The sequence below is a fragment of a genome, unplaced genomic scaffold (genome assembly GCF_019419815.1).
Source record: "Pyrus x bretschneideri cultivar Hongxiangsu unplaced genomic scaffold, Pyrus_bretschneideri_v1 Contig47, whole genome shotgun sequence".
NCBI lineage: Eukaryota > Viridiplantae > Streptophyta > Magnoliopsida > Rosales > Rosaceae > Pyrus > Pyrus x bretschneideri.
The window spans coordinates 2,761,520-2,780,141 of NW_025999784.1; the positions used below are offsets into that span (position 1 = coordinate 2,761,520).

The window sequence follows — 18,622 nt, forward strand, 5'->3', positions numbered from 1 at the left end:
TCATTGCTTGATAGTTGCTACAAGTGCAAGTGAATTGTTGTCATAGTACAAAATCTAGAGATACATAGCTTGTGGACAAGATTGAGAAAATGGTATTGGATTATGGGATTTTGGGTTGGCTAATTGACGCGTTTTGCTGCTAAAGGAAGTTCCAGGGGAGACCAGCAGTGGAAACAAGATAATGATGTTGTGGTGCTGGTGTTGTGATAAAGGTTATTTTTGGAATAATAGAGGGTGGGAAAACAAGATTTTAATTTTTTTAATTTTTATAGTGGGTGAGATTATAATGAGGTGGAGAAATAAGACAATGAGATGAGTCTAGTAACACTCTTACAAATTTAACCTCTCTAACATTGCTCAGTTAAAAACTAGTTGAAACTTTGAATCTCTAGTCAACGCTAGGAAAAAAAATCTCGCCAACTCAATGGTAGATGTGAAGAGTGAATTAAATTGTGCACACTTTTTTCTCTTGATCGCAATATATTTATTTTAGTCTTAAAATTAAATAAATAAATCAAAAATCAAAAAACAAACAAAAGAAGACAAAATGTGTTGAGATTACTTCCATTTTTATGTTTTAATCTTAATTTTTGTTAGGAATTGTTTTGATCTAAATTTTAATAAATAAGTAAAATATGCAGAAAAGGAAAATTATTTCTTTATTGAGAAAATTGTAACAATGACTCCTTAATTTTAATTCAATTAGAGAGTTAGTTTCTCAACTAAAAATGACTCCTTAATTTTAATTCAATTAGAGTTTGTCAACTCTATCAAAACTTCTGTCAAAATGAGTCATGGTAGAACGATCATTACATTAAAGTTGAGGTATCATTTCTCTATTTGGGTTAAAATAATATTGCTAACTATGGGTTAAAGTTCAAGAACCACTGCTACAATTTTCTCATTTTAATTTTTCATATTTGTCCTTTAATTCAACCTTGCGTACGACTTTTTTGACTAAAGTTCTAAAGGTGTTGATGAAAACGACGTAGTGGGAAAATTTTTAGGTGTACCGGGTACACCAAAAAAATTTGGTGTACCCTCACTCATTAGAATTTTTTTGGTGTACAAAAAGTGAGGGTGCACCAAATTTTTTTGGTGTACCCTCACCATTATGAGTGAGGGTACACCAAATTTTTTTGGTGTACCGGGTACACCGAAAAATCACTCGACGTAGTGGCACAGTTTAATGAATTAACCGATCAATTGCTACGCTTTCCTCGTATTCTATTTCTCGCTTGCTAAGCAATCATGTAAGCTTACCTTCAACCTACAATCATAAAGTCGGAAACAAAAAGCTCCGAGCTTTGAATTACTAGCTCCTGTGGATTCCCAAATCGGAGCCCTCAATTCAATGATGAAGGTCTCCGATTCCTCCTCCCTGATTCGCCTTAACATCGGTCAGCTCCCTCTCTCTCTCTTGCAAGTTGCAATCCAATCCAATTTAATTTGAATTTTCTGTTTCTTACAGCATAAATTTTTTTGTTGAATCGATTCGATCGCGCTCGAATGGAAATTGAAACCCTAATTTTTCATTTTCTCAGAAAAGCCAAGCTATATAAGTAACCAATTGAATGTTTTGGCGGGCAATTACTGCAATCTGTGTGTTTGTGCATGTGTGACTGATTGGAGTTGTCAAAAATTCAAAATTGGGGTTTTAACTTATAAGCCTTGATAAGATTACACTTTAGAGAAAAACCACTTCAAACCCATAACTTCAGATTAAGAGTATGAAAAGTGGATAAATGAAGAGTCTTTCTTCTCCAATTGAGCTCTTCAAGTGGTTTTGTTTAAAACTTAAAGTGATGGTGTAGTTTAATAGAGCTTGAGGTTAGCTACATAATTTGGATACATTCCTTGTCTGTTAACAGGAGGAAAGAAATTTTGTACTACTATTGATACTTTGACTCATCGTGAGCCCGATTCGATGCTTGCTGCAATGTTCAGTGGTCGCCATAGTCTATGTCAAGAAGCCGAAAAGGTATAAACTTCTGCCTTTGAGACACATTTTAAACAGGTTTCCATTGTGACTATTGATTTCCCCACTACAACCTCACCAGATGTTAGATAATTATTTATGTACTTGAATGATCATGTTTGAGTAGGCTGAAATGGCGCTTAGTGGAGACATAGGGAGAACCATCTATGATGGCCTCCGCATGTTCAACAAAGACCAATAGGTGTGCTGGTTAGGAAGTGACTTAATCAAAACAGAGGGTAGTGCTACGAAAGGAGATGGCAAGGAAGTAATTAGGAAAAATACAGTACTGTGTGATTTGTATGAAAGTATGATCCATATAGGATCAAATGAAGGGTTGGGATTCAAGTAACAATCCCAAATAGTTGGACATGAATCATATTTTTATTTATTTATTGTTATGTAATTATGAATGAAAACATTATTTTCAGTTTGCATAATGATAATCTGCTCCCGGGCTTTTTTTTTCTTTATAGGGATATGTTTTTCTTGATAGGGATGGCAAACATTTTCGGCACATCCTTAACTGGTTGAGGGATGGCGTTGTTCCCACATTAAATGATTCGGAATATTCAGAACTGCTTAGGGAGGCTGAATACTATCAACTTCTAGTAAGTGTGGGTTTTACATTTTATATTCATTTACTCTTATTTATTAACGTCATCAATGGGCTGCACTCTAGTTCATATTGTGTACTTGTTTACTCAAATAGTGAATTTTTGTTCCGTAATTTAAACTGATGGAAGGTTCAAATCGAATGTATTGAAGAGGATTAAAGGACAAAAATTAATAGGGGATGTGTGGGAGGTAAAAAAGGGTGCATAGATAGCACCACCGCATTAAAATTACATTCTTATGTACATGTACAATATATGGACTAATATTCTTTTTTTTTTAGACAATCTGCAACATAGGAATCTTAATTTCCAAACTGTGAATCTGGACCACATATTCAAGCAGTGATCAAAGTAGTTCATGTTTCAGATCACAATCTAATAACATAAACTGATTATATTCCAGAATGTCGAAAGACTCAAAACAAGTCCCTAGAGATAAAGTATTTGCTTTGTAACTATACAACTCAGATGTAACATTTTTGTATATCTCTAACTATGTTGAAGTAGTGGAGTTTATACATGTGCTGAGATTCATTCATCAATCTACTAATGAATTTACATGTCAAACATATCTCCATTTTTATCCGCTTTCATTTCTCCCATCACAATGAATACTGCCTCTTTTCATTTAACAGTCAGATTGTTCAACAATGTTGTGAATTTCTGAAACAATTTTCAGGGTCTGATAGATGGAATACATGCTGTTCTAAATAAGAAGAGGGAGGATGAAGAGGTAGATACAGAACTAACACGTACTGATATCATCAAGTGCATACAGTCTGAGAAAGTGCGTTTTCGAGGTGTCAATCTTTCTGGCCTTGACCTTTCCAAATTGGTAATTTCTCAGGTTCTCAGTTCTGAAAAAAGTAAACATAGTACTAGATATGTGCCTTGTAAAATTCGGTTTCTAAAAATTTGAAAAAGTACACTACAATAAGCTAATATCCGTTTAGAACATCTAGTTTCAGAAGTACAGGCACATAATGAAGCCCCGAAGAGATCTATACATTTGCATTTTCTCTGCAACGTCCTCACTGAACCTAGTGTACCAAGTTTTTTTACCAAAAAATATTTTGAATTTGTAAAACATCTATTACAATCTGTATTAAGAATCAAAATTTCCTATATCATGTTGAAACCAGTTGCTTACTGCTTACATAAAAGTAGGCATTGCTGGATTATTTATGAATTTAAATGAAAAGATGTTATGGATGGTAAAAGATGCATGATTATCCATCTATTTGATGCCTTGTCTCTGATGTCGATCCATGAAATTGCAGGACTTGTCATTAGTTGACTTCAGCTATGCATGTTTGAAAAATGTCTTTTTCTCACGTGCAAATCTTCAATGTGCTAAGTTCAAGGTAAGCTTTAGTTATACATGGTATGTCTGGTCTGCTAAAAACAACTGCTGTTTTTTTCTACATATTAAATGTTGTTAGAAAGTCTCACTGTATTTTTTGTCGGCGTATATAGTTTTCGTTTCTTTTTATAAGATCAGTACATGACTATTGAAGCTTTTATATTTTGTCACAGGATGTTGATGCTGAGGGTGCCATCTTTCACAATGCAACTTTGCAGGAGTATGAATTCTAAGAATTTCCAGTTAATGATGATATTATATTATTAATCGGTTGCTTGATTAATGCAATTATCTTTTGCCTAGGGAAGATGTGAATTTACTGGGGCAAATCTCCGTGGAGCTTTGTTGGCTGGTGCTAATCTTAAGAGCGCAAATCTACAAGGCAAACTTTTCTGCATTCTGGTTTCTAGTAATATTTTATTACTATGTTATTTGTTATTTCCGTAATCATGTTGCCTTAAATTCCTTGGCATACGTTTCTGTTCATTTAAACTTCAAATAATTTTTTAAAACCTTTTTAATATGGATTTAGCTTATGTGTCTCGTTTACCCAGAGTCAAGGCTGAATTTTCCTTGTAATCGTGTTCTGTCCCTTTTCAGATGCATGCTTGATAGATTCTAGCTTCTGCCAAGCAGACCTGCGTTCTGCACACCTACAGGTTCTGCATTGTCAATCAGAATATAGTTCACTTGTTTCTGAGTAGTTTGTCCTTTTTGGGTTTTCGAGAACATCCAATAATGAGATAGTAACTGTTTGTTTGAGATGCTCATATTACTTCGACTAATGAAGGCTTAGGATTTGGTGCTTACATAGTGAATGATGTATTATCTTATTGCTCTTAATTTTTCAGAATGCTGATCTTACAAATGCCAATCTAGAGGGAGCTAATCTGGAAGGAGCAAATTTGAAGGTAAAGTGGAGGTTGTGTGTCAAAAGAAAAAAACAACTTAGTCTAGTATGAATCTTATGTTTAAGAGATTAAAAGAACTCGTATAAATTCATTTTGAGAACATAATTATCCTGTTTGACTTCTAAAAAAGCTTATGAATTGCCATATTACATCTTTTTTCATAGCTCTAAATTTTCTGGGACACATCTTCACGGGCTTGCTAAAACATTGCAATAGAAGGGAATATATCTTGCTCTCCCTTTTTCGAGAAGAAAAGTACCATGAAAATAGTCTTCATTTTCTCCAATTACCGAACATTTGAGCCTTTTTCTAAGGCTTTGTTTGGTCTGAGATTATAGCGGGCAGGGGAAGGAAATGAAATATGTTATTTCATTCCTTCGTTTGTTTCACCTTAAGGGAAGCAAGATGATTTAGAAAGATCCCTAATAGTGAGGGTTGGATCACTTTGTGGTGAATTAGTGTTTCATGGTTAAATGAACATAATAAATGCTGGTAGTGGAACTCTAGTGTTGGTAGAGAACAGTATACGACCAACATGTTCATGATGTTAGATTTGGGGGCAAATCGAAGGTGTGTTTGAGAAAATGTACGAGGTGATTGTGCTAGTTAGTCATCGAAGACGAGTGGTGAAGGTATAATTAAAATAAACAATGTGAGATATCCCTCGAGTTGTTTTCTACTTTCGATCTGGTGAGATCTTACTTAGTAAAGTAAAAAATAACGCGACGGATATCTCACGTTCTTCTCATTTATGGGAAATCAAATGTAAAACCTATTTGGTTGGCTTATTTCTTATATTCTATTATGTGATTAAGAATGCCTTAAGTTAGACATGTGTCATAATCATATAGCTGGTATGCGAGGCTGTTTTGGAGAAACACCCCACGTTTACATGAAAAGAATTTTATAGAAAACAATCTGTAGTTCATCTTATATGACATTATCCATTATTGTTCAAAGAAATGAAATCGTAAATGAAAAAAAAATGTCTCCCTTTCCTCCCTTAATTTATTTGTTTGGTTTGTCTTTTTACATGCTAGGGTGCCAAGTTGAGTAATACCAATTTGAAGGATGCAAACCTTCAACGAGCTTATTTACGTCAAGTGAATCTTCGAGATACGGTAATGAAAGCTGATCAAAGTTCAAACCATTTTGTAACTTCTACTTTGGTTATTGGTTTGGTAAATTTCTCATTTTTGGCTTTTAGCGTTCGTTTTTTGTTAGAGACAGGGAGGATATATATGGGAGAAAGAGAGAAATAAAGAAGGGTGGTGGGAGGAGATTGAAGAAATCGGCTTGAAAATAAAAATAATTTTAAGTTGTTTTCGTTTCAAGTTTTTATTTCATTCATCCTCGATATTTCCCTCACCCCTCTCACCGCCTCTCTTCATCCATGTATTTCCTCTCCATCTCCAACTGAAAAAACGCAAATGAAAAGCTAAAAAAAAAAAAAAGAAAGAAAAGGTTACTGAGTGGGCCTAAGATGCTAAAACTAGACAATGAGTTTAGGATTTACTTTCCTCCCTTGAATTGAAGTTCGGATGAACGGTTTATGTGCATTATATGTACATCCAGTGTAGAAATTGCAGCATTGAGAACGTCCTTTCTGTTGGTAGGATAGTTGATAGGTGTGTCAACTGACAGCGTGCAATCGAGGATGTAACTCTAATTTTTATGTTTTGAACAGCATTTGGAAGGTGCAAGGCTTGATGGTGCAAATTTGCTTGGAGCAATCAGATGACATTGAATGATATTTATACTGTGGAGGTTTGAAATTCTGTTTGTGTATAATAACATATTTATTCGTCTTCCGTCTTCTTACATTTGCCAGATTTTAGAAAGTATTGTCCAATTTGTTTATCGGCGATGCCCTAGTAATCAAATCATGTGGTTTGTACATAAATCTTGCACCCAAATTCAATTCATGTGGTGATAGAATGTATTGGTAAATGTTCTCAAATCAAATTTTTACCTTCTTTACCCCTCCCATCTCCAATGCAAAGAAGGGAAATGATAACCATATACCCCTTTTCTCTTCCAATTTGACCATTTGCCTAATTCTCATTGTTCGAGCACCGCGGGAGAATCGGATGAGCCGAGAGAGAGAGAGCAACCCACTGAACTCTAAACCAGCACCTCAACACTGTCCGTGAGACCTTCGAGGTGTTGGATCAAACCGCACCTGGTACACTTGAGAAGGTGAGCTGGGAGGAGGCCATAAATATGGGTGATCAAGTCTCCGAACAAACTACCACGTTCGGGATGCTTTGGACCGAAGGAGAAACACCGGCAGTTAGAGCACTCGAAGAGAACATGGTTTCCTACTTCACCGTGCTGCAAGGTCTCGCTCTGCTTTCGCATGGGAGTAGGGTGGGTGCAGGACCTACCCTTTCCTCTTGTATACATGCATCTGTGAAGCGTGCTGTTGACACCAGTTGTAAGCTGTCAATCCCGCAATCGTTTGGTGCACATGATACGAATATTACAGCGATTGGGCAAGCAATGACGCAGGTTGCAGTTTCCATGGAAGATGTTGTGCGTGAGATGAATAAGCTTAACCCGACACCTTCCGAAGGCCAGGAAGACTCACAGACGCATTTCAACTTGTTTGAAGGTTTTAGTATTGTTGATTTTTAGGTGGGATCCACAGTGACGGATTCAAGAATTTTTTCTCGGGTGGGCGACGCATAAAAACTTGGTGTGATGTTCTTGCTTAGGTTTCCTTGTTGGTGGGTGGGTCTTAGTGATGGTGGCGCCGGAGGGATTTGAGAAAGGGAGTTTTATCATTACGAAATTCAAAATTTGGTTGAAATGAGACAAAAAGCACTTTTGATGAATGTGCTCTTGGAACTAACCACAAGGTGTGGTGCGATTGGCAAGTTGCCACCTTCAATTGGCGGATTCCCCGGTGCCATTTTGGCAGGGGTTTGAAACCAGCTGAGAGCACTTTGTGGCCAAAGGCAAGCCGAACCTCAAGCAAAGATTAGTCCCATCCTTGGGATGTGGGGACACTATGTGGTCTTTACCGAAAGAAAGAATGTGCTTTTGAAACTAATCTTTAGTAAAAATGCAAGTGAATCATGAAAAAGCACTTGGAGTGCTTTCTGCAAGAAGCACTTCGAAACGAACCATCATTAGGACTTCAACAAATGATGAAATAAAAATAATTTAACTATAACAGTATTACCAAAGAAAAATCAAAATCCAAAGTTATCTCAATGCAATTGCAATCCGTACCCTACTGACTACGGCAACGGCAACTGTCTCGTTTTGCAATGCAGGTTGAGTGAAGAAAACGGGAAAAACTGCAATTTCCAGTAAGTTAACGGAGACGAGGGCTACGTGCTCAAGCGCCACCATCACATGCTCTATTTTGCCTTCTTTGCAACGTTCGAGTTTCGCAACCTCTTTACTTGATTAGATGTCACGAACTCGGCATCGTCTCGGATAAAACTCCACCAAATATAAGTTAGGGGAATCGTGGTGGCATGCCAGGCGGCGTGAGCATCCAAGAATCCGTAATACGGAGGGAAGTCATAGATTTCTAGGAGCATTGCAAGGCCTCCTCCCACTACTACCACCCACAGCTTCCAACGTGATGGATGGCGAGTGACGCCAGCCCAAACTGCCCAAAGAAGAAGTTGAACCACCGCCATGACAACACAAACCTGCATGTTCCACCCTGCAAAGATTTTTTATTATCTCAGTCAGATTGTCGTCGTGAGATTGCTATGCACGTCAAGAAACTACATGTTAACAAAACTATTTGAAGACTAAAGGAGGTGCAATTGATCAATATTCTCTCTCCAACTATACGTCAATGACAAAAAAGTAGTAAACTGCCATACCGTAATCCAGTTTATAGAAGTTGAGGTACAATATGTGGGTGGTTACGAAAGCAAGCAGTGGAGCAGCAACCATGACTCTGACGGCATCATCTTTCACATCAAAACTTCTTAGTATGGACAGAATAAGTGAGTACCCAAGTATTGCCACTGCACATGAGTAGTCTAATTTCTCGGTCAAATCCACGTCCCTGTAGTCCATTAGACACATTGATGATCAAGAAATGTGCCAAGCAACCAAATTACCCCCCATTTTAGTAAGGATCACCAGATGAGGTAAATTCAATGCATAAGCAAACCGTATTTATCATTCGTCTTTCATCAATAACTAGTCTTTCCAGAAAGATTTAGGGAAAATTAAAATGTCACTTAAATAGCACAGTAACAACTTAACATACAAATCAACACTCAAAATTATTTTACAACCCATTCAAGCATGAGGAAATATCCAAGTCCCAATAATAAAAGGAAAATTGTGAGCTTGCATATGGGTGGCACAAGTTAGAGTAGAATAAAATGCTTACTTGCTATGGAACAGAGCACTCGCAAACCAGGAGGTCAATGATAAGAGAGCATAGATGTGCCATAAACTAGCAAAATAATAGTACGTCTTCTTATCCCGTCTCAGAGGCAAGTTGTAGTATAAAAGGATGAAAAAGGATATCCAACCATGAAAATGCGTTGCAAGGTTAAGCACAGAGAAAGCTACGGAAGCAGGCTCCTAAATAAAGGATAACATGTCAAATAGCACCAACCACAGAACTATGATACCATTAAAATATATTGTAAAAGAAAATGTTGCCAACGCATATAGTCCGAAAAAGGCAAACCTGGATCCCATAAACACGCTTGAAGGGCCATTTACCATGATATTTGACTGGACCGTTACCAGCTGCTTCTCTTTCTTTCTCTCTGTCAACCATACAATAGTAACGGCAATCACTTTGGCAATCCCATTGTTTCCACTGCTGATAAAGAGGTTCTCGCATGTACCATGGACGATCAACAGAGACCCCATCAGAAGAGAAATTGCAATTCGGAAAGCATCTCTGCCCTACACAACCGGTTTCTCCACATTCTTTTAGACAAGCCCTAAAGTTGCAAGTAATCATATATCAATTTCCAAATTCACAGTGTGAAATCCACATGACAAGTTACAAGTGTCGGCAAAATAACAAAATGTCAATTTTGCCAAAGAATTAATACACAAAGAACTTGTACAGCTTAGAAATAAACCAATTATTACAAATTAATTTCTAGTGAGGTACTTACCGAAAAGAATTCCAATTGTGTAATAAGGATTGATAAATAGTTTTACGGAAGCTATTTTACTCAAGGGATACTTATTATGTATTAATTCATCCAGTCAATAACTGATTGGTGAATTACCATATAGATATGCGAACACAAACATTTGAGGGAAAAGAAAGCTCCCTGTTCGAAATTCAAATGAGGAGCACTAATTGCTAATAATGGGGAGAACACCAATGTGGCCCTACTCACAGGAACAGTGTGGGCGACAACTGGCCCCTTCCATTAGAACTTCCAATGAAGACGGGCAATATAGCCATTCAGGATTCAGCTGAAATTTCAGTCATTTGGAAGATAAATGGCTGATTCAGGAAAGAACGTGTTCTGCATGCTAGATTAACATAGTAGGCTACATTGTGTTCTAAATGATGAATGACAAGAGGTGACAATACATAACTCTTAAACTTAAGAAATGCGAAAACCTCAAAAAACATACAAGCAGATGTGGCAAACGAGTAACAATAGGTACAAAGGCAGCATACCTCAAAATGAACTATAAAGGAATATCTAAAAAAAGATAAAAACAATTACCTATAGCGCGGATCAGCATCACCAGCACTGGCATCTAAAACTGTGAAGCTGACAGCCCATGACACCACCACAAAGAAAGCAACCCAATAATGCTTTAACATCTGAACATAGAATTACCGATTGATAAGAGTCTAAAGGTGTCAAATTTGACCACTACAAGGTGCTGAGATCTTAACTACTTCAATGCCTTTTCTGATATTCTTCGTTACAAAAACCAACCAAGGCAAGAATGAAAAAAAAAAAAGGAAATTTACTACTCTATACAGCGAAATGTCTGACCTTTCTGTTGGTGCCCATGTAGAATTAAACTTCTCTATTAGCTAATTGTATATGTAATTTATTAAAAACAACAGCTTTGTTTCAATGCCTTATTTATGGTCACGTCCACTAACAACATTTTTGTTCAAGTACACCATCCCATATAAATTCTAATGGAATGAAGCAACAAATTACAGTAGAGCAGGCCCGACTATATTCTAGATTAATCAATGTCGCTTTTGTCTTTCATAATTGTTTATCAAAGTTCCTCTCATAATTTGACTTCCAATTCATTATTCTGTATTTGTAAAGCAATTTGAAAATATACAAGGAAGAGAACATATTCAATTGTCACTAGAGTGCATGGAAATATCAGTAGACACGAAAAATCATGAGAGTAACCTCTGAGATTTAACTCTATAACCAACACACCTCTGAATGATAGAGGTGAAAAAGCCCCCAATCCCGAGCAATTCGACTATGTAAAATCCCACCTGCAGTACCAAAACAATAAAATCGAATCATCAATTCACTCTAAAGTTTGATGATTGGTCAAACTTTAACCGAAGCATATGTGATACTGGCTAGTTTGGGATTACTGTGCTTTTTTTCAAAACTATAATGCAAAAAGTGCTTTTAGCAAAAAAAACAGTGTGAGAATGTTTGGTAAACTTCTATATAAAACTGTTGTGACAGTATAAAATGACTAGTAAGCATATTAATCATTCATAGAAGAATGTCTAATTTATCAGCAAATCACACAGAAAACTCATCAATCATTCATAGAAAAATCACAGATTGCAAAAACACATACTAAAATCCATATCTTTATATATCCAATTTTTCAAAATAATAGAGAGGATGATGACTTGGCTTGCTGGTTCAGTTGATGTCAGTGTCACCGAAATCGTCCTCGAAGCAGGTGAAGAAATCGGCATCGGCTAGCTTGCCTTCACCCCGTCAGGGTCTCGCGGAACGCCTCGAGTGGGTTGACGAGACGTCCATGGCCATGGTTGAGCCCTGGTCTTCCATGCCGTTGAAGAAGTCCATCATCGTCGGCCTCAACACTCCGAAACCCAGATGACCAAGAAATCCAGATTACCCAGAATCGCAGATCACCCAGATTACCCAGAAATCTAAATCTTCCAATTCTACCTTCCAATTATTCAATTTCAATATTCCAACTATCCAGAAATAGAGGTTGAGAAAAGGAAATATACCTTTTTATTGGTGAAGAGTGCTCGAACAAGATGAGAGGGAGAGATCGAGCTCGAACGGAGAGAGAACAGGATAGTGGGAGCGGGCGAGAGACAACAGTGAAGGAGAGTTCTAGGAGAAAGATGCAAAAGGGTAGGTTTGAAAATTTGAAAGTTTCATTTAACGAACACTGTTCATCCGTGTTTTGGCGATAAAAAGCCGGTCTTGTGAAGCTTAATTTTGCTGCTTTTACGTTTTTTTCATCTAAAACTGTAAAAATAAGCTGCTTAAAAATGTTTTTTTCAGAATTTAAGCTTAAGCCAAATTGGTACCAAGTATACAATGCCTTTAAGTGACTCGGATTCACCCGTTTAATTCCTCGGAATTCTTTAGCAAACATCCAGTTGTTAAATTTAGCAATATATGCCATGTACACTGATGCAATCTAGAATTAACCATGAAATCAATGTGATATGTGATAGTATCTTCCAAGGGAACTCAGCTGGTGCAGATGGCGCTATGCACCTCGGTGCGGGTTTCATCCCCACCGATTCCCCACTCCTAACAACGAACTATTTAACCCACTAAATCGTTCTACTAAAAAAAACTCAGCTGATAAAACAAACGACGGAATCGAAAGCGATAGAGTTGAACAGATATTCAATACAGGATACAAGATCAACACTTTTCCATTGTTGTAACAAATTGAAAGATTCAATTTTTACGATTTTTATAGTCTGCAGAGTATGCAAATAAAAATGAACTTTTTGAAACTGGATAGGTTCAATTGGGTGCTGAGAAATCATTGACTGCAATGAGGGATCTGAATCGGAGTAGTTTGTAGGAGTATGATCGGAGAAGCCATGGATGCGTGCGTACCTGGAGGGGGCAGGATCGTGGGCAGCGGAAGAGCGATCAGCAGATCTGAATAGGAAGTGGGTTCGTCATCCTTCGTTAAAGCCGAGAGGGTCAGCAGCTCAGGTCAAGTGAAGAGGACGACGCTCGGTTGGCTTTTCAAACACAAGACAATTCAAACTCGAATATGGAGAAAATTCATACGATTCTAGCCAAAAGGCCGGTGGTTATCTTTTTTCCTCTTAACTAATATCGTTTGTTTAAAAAAAAAAAAAAATTTGAGTAATGTTGCCTCTTAGTACTCCGGTCTAGTGGTATTCATCTTTACTTGTAAGTAAAATTGTGAGGCTAAACTCATCCCTCCTCCTTAGTGTAGATAAATTGTTTGTTCAAAAAAAAAAAAAATGTTATGGCTAATGCTAGGGAGACTAAATTTTTAAACCAAATGATATAGTTGTTGATGATTATTACTTAAGTGTTTATTAACGTTCTTATTTTCTATTAGTGACACTTTATTTAATTTGCAAATTTAGTTTAAAAATTTAATCTATTTAGCATTACCCTTAAGTTATATATTTAAACAGGAGTCGTAAGATCTCGTCACGTTAATTATCTAACGACTTTTATTCATGTGCTAACAATAATGTGGTTCAAATTCGTCTTTGGTGAGGATTAAACTTAAAATCTCTTACTTACAAATAAAGAAGGAATACAACTAATTGTACTACTGAGTGACCATTCACGTGTAACTTAAATGTGCGCTTTTCATGTGCGTTAGAAGTTTGGAAGGTCATCTAGAATGAATTGGATACTTGTTTAATTACTCATTCCCTAGCCCATTCGTTGTTGAGGCCCAACTTACTTCACTCATTAGTTGGTTGTCTCGCGTGACATTCACGTGATTCTTTTAGTTAGAGTTGCTAAATTTGGTTTTTTTTTTTTTTTTTCTTTTGTCAAACGATAGATTTTATTAGATTAAATGTTAGATTAGCCACCGATGAAGTTTGAACCAACGCAGGCATGCAAGGATTCAACACCTTGCAACCCCCAATTTATGTCGCTCCAAACTAAGTTCACCTCTCACAATTCTTTCGTTTGGTTACCATTTTTTGTATCCAATATGTTCAGTTGTTTGTATTTACAGTTTTATTTGCCTGCTTCATTTGGATATATATGGGAAATTGATGGTTGTCTTCTTCTTTGATAAGTTTCGGAGATGGTGTTGGGTTTTGGGTTTCGGATACTGGGGGTGTATTGGGTTGGGGTGGAGGGGTGGTATTGAATGTGTAGAATGCAGCGTTATGTAAGGATCGTAGTTGAAGCTTTAAAGACGAGAGGCATCCATGCTAAGATTCTTGCTTATCCAAGTGTTGCCAAAAGAGAAGAAATATCTTCCATCTTTTTTAGTTCGCCATCGCCATCATCGCCATAACTACATTTTTTCAATTTTCGTTTCTCCTTAAACGTCGTTTTATTGTATTTTCTACTAAATATAGCGACTTGTGATGCTTTGAAATATGTTTATCTCGTGTTTTCTTTGATATAGTAAGTTTTAACTACTAACCGGTACATTCAAAACCTACATCAAAACGCAAGATCAATGTGTAAAATATACGTATGAAACATAACATGTACGAGACAAAAATAGGATGGTTATCACATTAAGTGAGACTAAAATACTAAAAACTTTTTTTTTTTTTACGAGAACGCCTTATAAATGATGTGGTTGGCATCTCAACTCAAGTTTTTCTTTGTATATTATTAAGCCATGCGGTCGACACAGCCATGATTCACGGCAAGAGTCGGAGACTTCGATGTAACGTGCCAAACCACAAACCAACAGTCGATCCGCAATGCCAGACTCAGGACAAAGTCTTGGCCAAGAAAAACAAGAGGACTTTGATGTAGTAATAATCTTTTTTTTTTTTTTTGGTTTAAAATAAAGTGATCTTACCGACACGCGACAGATGTTGGATATAAAGAAAGATTGAGTAGACTTTGTACCACCGTTTCCCACGTACACGTCGACGTAGCATGGATATGGTATCGACGTGTTATAGTGCTTGTTTGGATGTGCTTTTAAAATGTCTAAAAACACTTTTAGTTAAATTGATTTTGAGTTCCAAAATCATTTTAAGTGCTTTTTAGAAGAAGTATTAGATATGTGTTTCTTGCAGGAAGCACTTAAAGTGTTTTTTTAGGATCCACTTGAATTTTTACTAAGGATTAGTATCAAAAACATGTTCACCAAAAGGACTTTTAGTCATTTTAAAAGCATATCTAAACAAACCCATAAACTTATACGTAGCTACGACATATCTACTTTTTTTGAGTAATGACGAGTTATCAACACATATTTAAAGGTTGTATTTAATATAATGGCTTAAACTGGAGTGAGTAATATTATATTTAATCCAACACACAAATGTGTAACAATTAAGTGCATGTAGACTCAAGAAAATAGGTGGCCGATGGTCAATGTACTTTGCAATCAAACCGCGGATGAACTCTAATATTAGTTGTTTATTTATTTGAAGAAAGACGGGAAAGGAAAGGTCGTCTTTTTTCATGTTTTCCTTATAAATAGGCACACATTCAGCTTCATATCTCATATAACATACGCTGCACAGAGAAGTTAGAGAGAACTGTTTGTTTTAGACAGAGAAGTTAGAGAGAGAGAGAGAGAGAGAGAGACAGTGAAAATGTCAGGAATCATGGGCAAGATTGGAGGTGCCCTCCACATTGGGGCGACAAGGACAAAGATGACGAACACCACAAGGACAAAGATGGCGACCACCACAAGGACAAAGATGACCACCACCGCAAGGAGAAAGATGACCACCACCACAAGGACAAAGATGACCACCACCGCAAGGACAAAGATGACCACCACCATAAGGAAGACGACGAAGATGACCACAAAGACAAGGGCGAGAAGAAGAAGAAGAAGAAGGACAAGAAAGACAAGAAGGACAAGAAGGACAAGAAGGATGATAGCAGCGACAGCGATTAATCCGTCGCATGTGCATGCATCTGCCCAATAATCAGGTAATTATTTCCTTAGTTGATTTCATTTTTTGCTAATCCACAAAAGAATTTTAATTAGTTAGATTTAAGAAACAAACAAAACTAGTCGTTAAAATTTTTGACATATGCTATTTTTGAAACATATTGCTACTCAATATTGTCCTGTTACAAGAATGACTTCACGTATAATTTTCTTATATTGGTTATGAGATTTATCTTTACAATATGACCTAAATGTGACCAACACATGGTTGGCCAGGTTTAATTAATTTGTTAGTTAATTCATTAATTTGTTAAGTTTCAATTAATTGTTTATCTCCACATGATTATATATGTATGATTTGCCCTTGTAGGTGTTTGGGGCGTCAAGAGAGCGTGCTCAACTCCTGTTTCCTTTACGTTGCAGCCAATACTTAAATTTCAAGAAGAAAAAGGCTTGTTTCACAGCCCAACCAAAAACCAAGAACCAAAAAGAAAGTGTGTATTTGCTGAATACTGTTACTAGCTACATGAAAAATGTTTCTGGCACGTTTTGAATGTATGATTTAATGTGAAACCTTCGTAAGCCTTTGATATGAAATAATATTTTGGATGAATGCTCACTGCTTAGTATTATCTGTGTTAATCGTTTTAGTTGTTTAATATACTCTTGTATTGCCGATCGTAGTAGCGTTTTTAATTAAACAAGACACTAAAGTATCATTTTTGTTAAAATATAAGTATTTACTTCCACTTATAGATGAGAACTCTTAAGTTTAAATCTCATAAATGACAAGTTTAATATATATTCTTATTCCTAACGCTATCTTTGAAATGAGAGAGAAGGACATTTTTTTTTAAATTGCATTCCAAGGCTAACAAAATATTTGATAGAGTTAAATAAATATATTATGTGGAGGAGTGGCCAATAAACACATGCTTCTCATCTTTTTGAAGATGATTAGCTTGTCGAATTTTTCTTCGATTTGTCGTGTTTTCAAGACATAAGCAATGCACCCAAATACTCTAAGATAATGAATTAGTGATGTCTTCAAGCCATAAGCAATGCAGCCAAATACTGAGAAAAATTAAACATGCGTGTTTTTATTTAGTAGTGAAGAAGTTTGGTATTATACGAGAAGGTAATGAACTAAATGAATATGTAAGCTTTTTATTTATAATGGTTTCTGATATTGGCGTAAAAGTAATCATTTTGGTTCTTGACTATGGAAATCAATTGAAGTGGTCTATGAGTTTGTCCACAATTTATCATTTTGGTCATTTCGTAAAAAATCTATCAATATTCTCGTGTAGTGAAGTGAAGGGGTTGGTTTGACAAAAATACATTTAAAAGGTGGTCACGTGATCATTCACGTGACAAGTTAACAATAATATTGATATGTTTCACAAAATGATCAAAATAATTTACAGTGAACAAACTTAAATACAACTTCTATCAATTTATAGTCAGAAACCAAATAAGTTCTGCCAATTTCATAGTTAATTAAAAAAAAAAAGCCGAATTATGTATATAGCCCAAAATAGTTAAACAATTTACCCTAAACCTTAATGTCTTGGTTCAACTCCCTCCCTCTTTCAATATTGATTACATAAAAGCAGTTCCACCGGGAAACTAATAGGCCAGCACCCATCCAAAAAACCAGTCCGACACCCAGGCTATCCACTCCAGCCCGTCATTTTGACCAGTACCCAGCCCAAGCCAAGCAAGAGACCGGCCTAAAATCGACAGACCCATATGCCTGGCTATCTGACGTTAGTCGGGCCATCAACCTCCCTCGCGATCAATGCATCGCAAAGAGATCTTGGTGCAGAGCTCCTCAAGGCTGAGGTTGATTTCGGATTCTTGGTGCAGAGCTCCTCGGGGCTGAGGTTGATTTTGGGGTTGAGGGAGATTCCAGGTTCTTGGTGCAGAGCTCCTCGGGGCTGAGGTTGATTCTAAACCTACACTTGCAACACGGTGGAGGCACAAAACATGGCGCCTTGGGAGTTTCTAACGACAACCAATGCACAACCGCTGGCAACAACAACGTCGTGGCTATGAGCCCCCAGTTGATCTCAAATTTCGAGGTTTCAACATCGAAGAAGATCAAAGACGACATAAGAAAAAAACACCGCGACCACCGCCAAGAAAACCAGAACTAGGTATAAGGAGGGGGCTTCCCTTCTACAACAATGATGTTGTCCCATCAAAGATTCCATGGCCTTTGTCAATGGAGGTTGATGTTTCTACAGAGAAACAAAGTGGACGGAATTTGAAATTTGAAACCCAATTGACATATAAACAAATACTTGTGTATATTAGGGAAGAAAAAGAACAAGGAGCCCAGAGAGATCATTTTGAGAAAAGTGGGAAAAAGAATTAAAAATTAAATTATTATTATATAATAATAATTAATAATATTTTAATAAAATTAACTAGGCTATTTAGTTTTAGGGGTGGAGATACATTTGGCCTATTACTGTTCATTGGAGTCTATCATTATTCACTGAGTGAATAAATGCGCTGATTGTGTGCATTTGTGTTAGGGGTGGAACTACTTTAAGAAAAAAGAAATCCAATGAAATTTAGACCCCAAACACTATTTTATTATTTTTGTTGTCAAACGCTTTGAGTCTATGCCGTGTGATGGGGGTGAAGGATTTTGTAAATTACATTAAAGAGTAATTATATTAACAAATCCCTTTATAGAAAAGGAATTGAATCCCATCCGGATCCACTTTGTGGGACC

At 36.7% G+C, this 18,622-nt stretch overlaps 3 protein-coding genes and 1 long non-coding RNA gene across 7 annotated transcripts; 3 read left to right on the top strand and 1 right to left on the bottom strand.

The window, feature by feature from the left end:
- The first annotated feature begins 1,213 nt into the window (after positions 1-1,213).
- On the top strand, positions 1,214-6,849 carry LOC103956246 (FH protein interacting protein FIP2). Its single transcript, XM_009368216.3, has 11 exons — positions 1,214-1,400; positions 1,872-1,981; positions 2,455-2,589; positions 3,275-3,430; positions 3,876-3,959; positions 4,132-4,178; positions 4,267-4,340; positions 4,559-4,617; positions 4,810-4,869; positions 5,910-5,990; positions 6,557-6,849. The coding sequence occupies exons 1-11, from the start codon at positions 1,355-1,357 to the stop codon at positions 6,608-6,610; spliced, it is 906 nt and encodes a 301-aa protein (XP_009366491.1). The 5' UTR covers positions 1,214-1,354; the 3' UTR covers positions 6,611-6,849.
- A 243-nt stretch (positions 6,850-7,092) lies between these two features.
- LOC103956281 lies at positions 7,093-7,506 on the top strand. The gene has a single exon (XM_009368254.3). It carries the CDS (start codon positions 7,093-7,095, stop codon positions 7,504-7,506), a length of 414 nt encoding a protein of 137 aa, XP_009366529.1.
- A 513-nt stretch (positions 7,507-8,019) lies between these two features.
- On the bottom strand, positions 8,020-13,047 carry LOC103956245 (post-GPI attachment to proteins factor 3-like). Of its 4 annotated transcripts, none has more exons than XM_018649655.2 (7): positions 12,891-13,047; positions 11,247-11,308; positions 10,557-10,657; positions 9,545-9,806; positions 9,239-9,435; positions 8,718-8,905; positions 8,020-8,551 (listed from the first exon to the last, which is right to left on the bottom strand). In XM_018649655.2, the coding sequence occupies exons 3-7, from the start codon at positions 10,655-10,657 to the stop codon at positions 8,238-8,240; spliced, it is 1,062 nt and encodes a 353-aa protein (XP_018505171.1). In that variant the 5' UTR covers positions 11,247-11,308; positions 12,891-13,047; the 3' UTR covers positions 8,020-8,237. The 4 variants fall into 4 exon arrangements, with proteins under 4 accessions (XP_018505171.1, XP_018505170.1, XP_048424048.1 ...); XM_018649654.2 differs by having other exon boundaries at positions 11,217-11,308; XM_048568091.1 differs by lacking the exon at positions 12,891-13,047 and adding an exon at positions 12,035-12,333 and having other exon boundaries at positions 11,217-11,308.
- A 2,248-nt stretch (positions 13,048-15,295) lies between these two features.
- LOC103956244 lies at positions 15,296-16,495 on the top strand. Its single transcript, XR_668465.3, has 2 exons — positions 15,296-15,914; positions 16,247-16,495. It is a non-coding gene; the product is annotated as an uncharacterized LOC103956244 (long non-coding RNA).
- Positions 16,496-18,622: the final 2,127 nt, after the last annotated feature.

Bases quoted from the DNA above. Each gene is read 5' to 3' on its own strand.
- LOC103956246 (XM_009368216.3), top strand. From the start codon at position 1,355: ATGATGAAGGTCTCCGATTCCTCCTCCCTGATTCGCCTTAACATCG. The intron at 1,982-2,454 runs GTATAAACTTCT...TTTTCTTTATAG, and splicing joins TATGTCAAGAAGCCGAAAAG to GGATATGTTTTTCTTGATAG. The intron at 2,590-3,274 runs GTAAGTGTGGGT...AACAATTTTCAG, and splicing joins CTGAATACTATCAACTTCTA to GGTCTGATAGATGGAATACA.
- LOC103956245 (XM_018649655.2), bottom strand. From the start codon at position 10,657: ATGTTAAAGCATTATTGGGTTGCTTTCTTTGTGGTGGTGTCATGGGCT. The intron at 9,807-10,556 runs GTAATTGTTTTT...TTGCAACTTTAG, and splicing joins GATGCTGATCCGCGCTATAG to GGCTTGTCTAAAAGAATGTG. The intron at 8,906-9,238 runs GTAAGCATTTTA...AATGGACTACAG, and splicing joins AGTGCTCTGTTCCATAGCAA to GGACGTGGATTTGACCGAGA.
- LOC103956281 (XM_009368254.3), top strand. From the start codon at position 7,093: ATGGGTGATCAAGTCTCCGAACAAACTACCACGTTCGGGATGCTTTGG.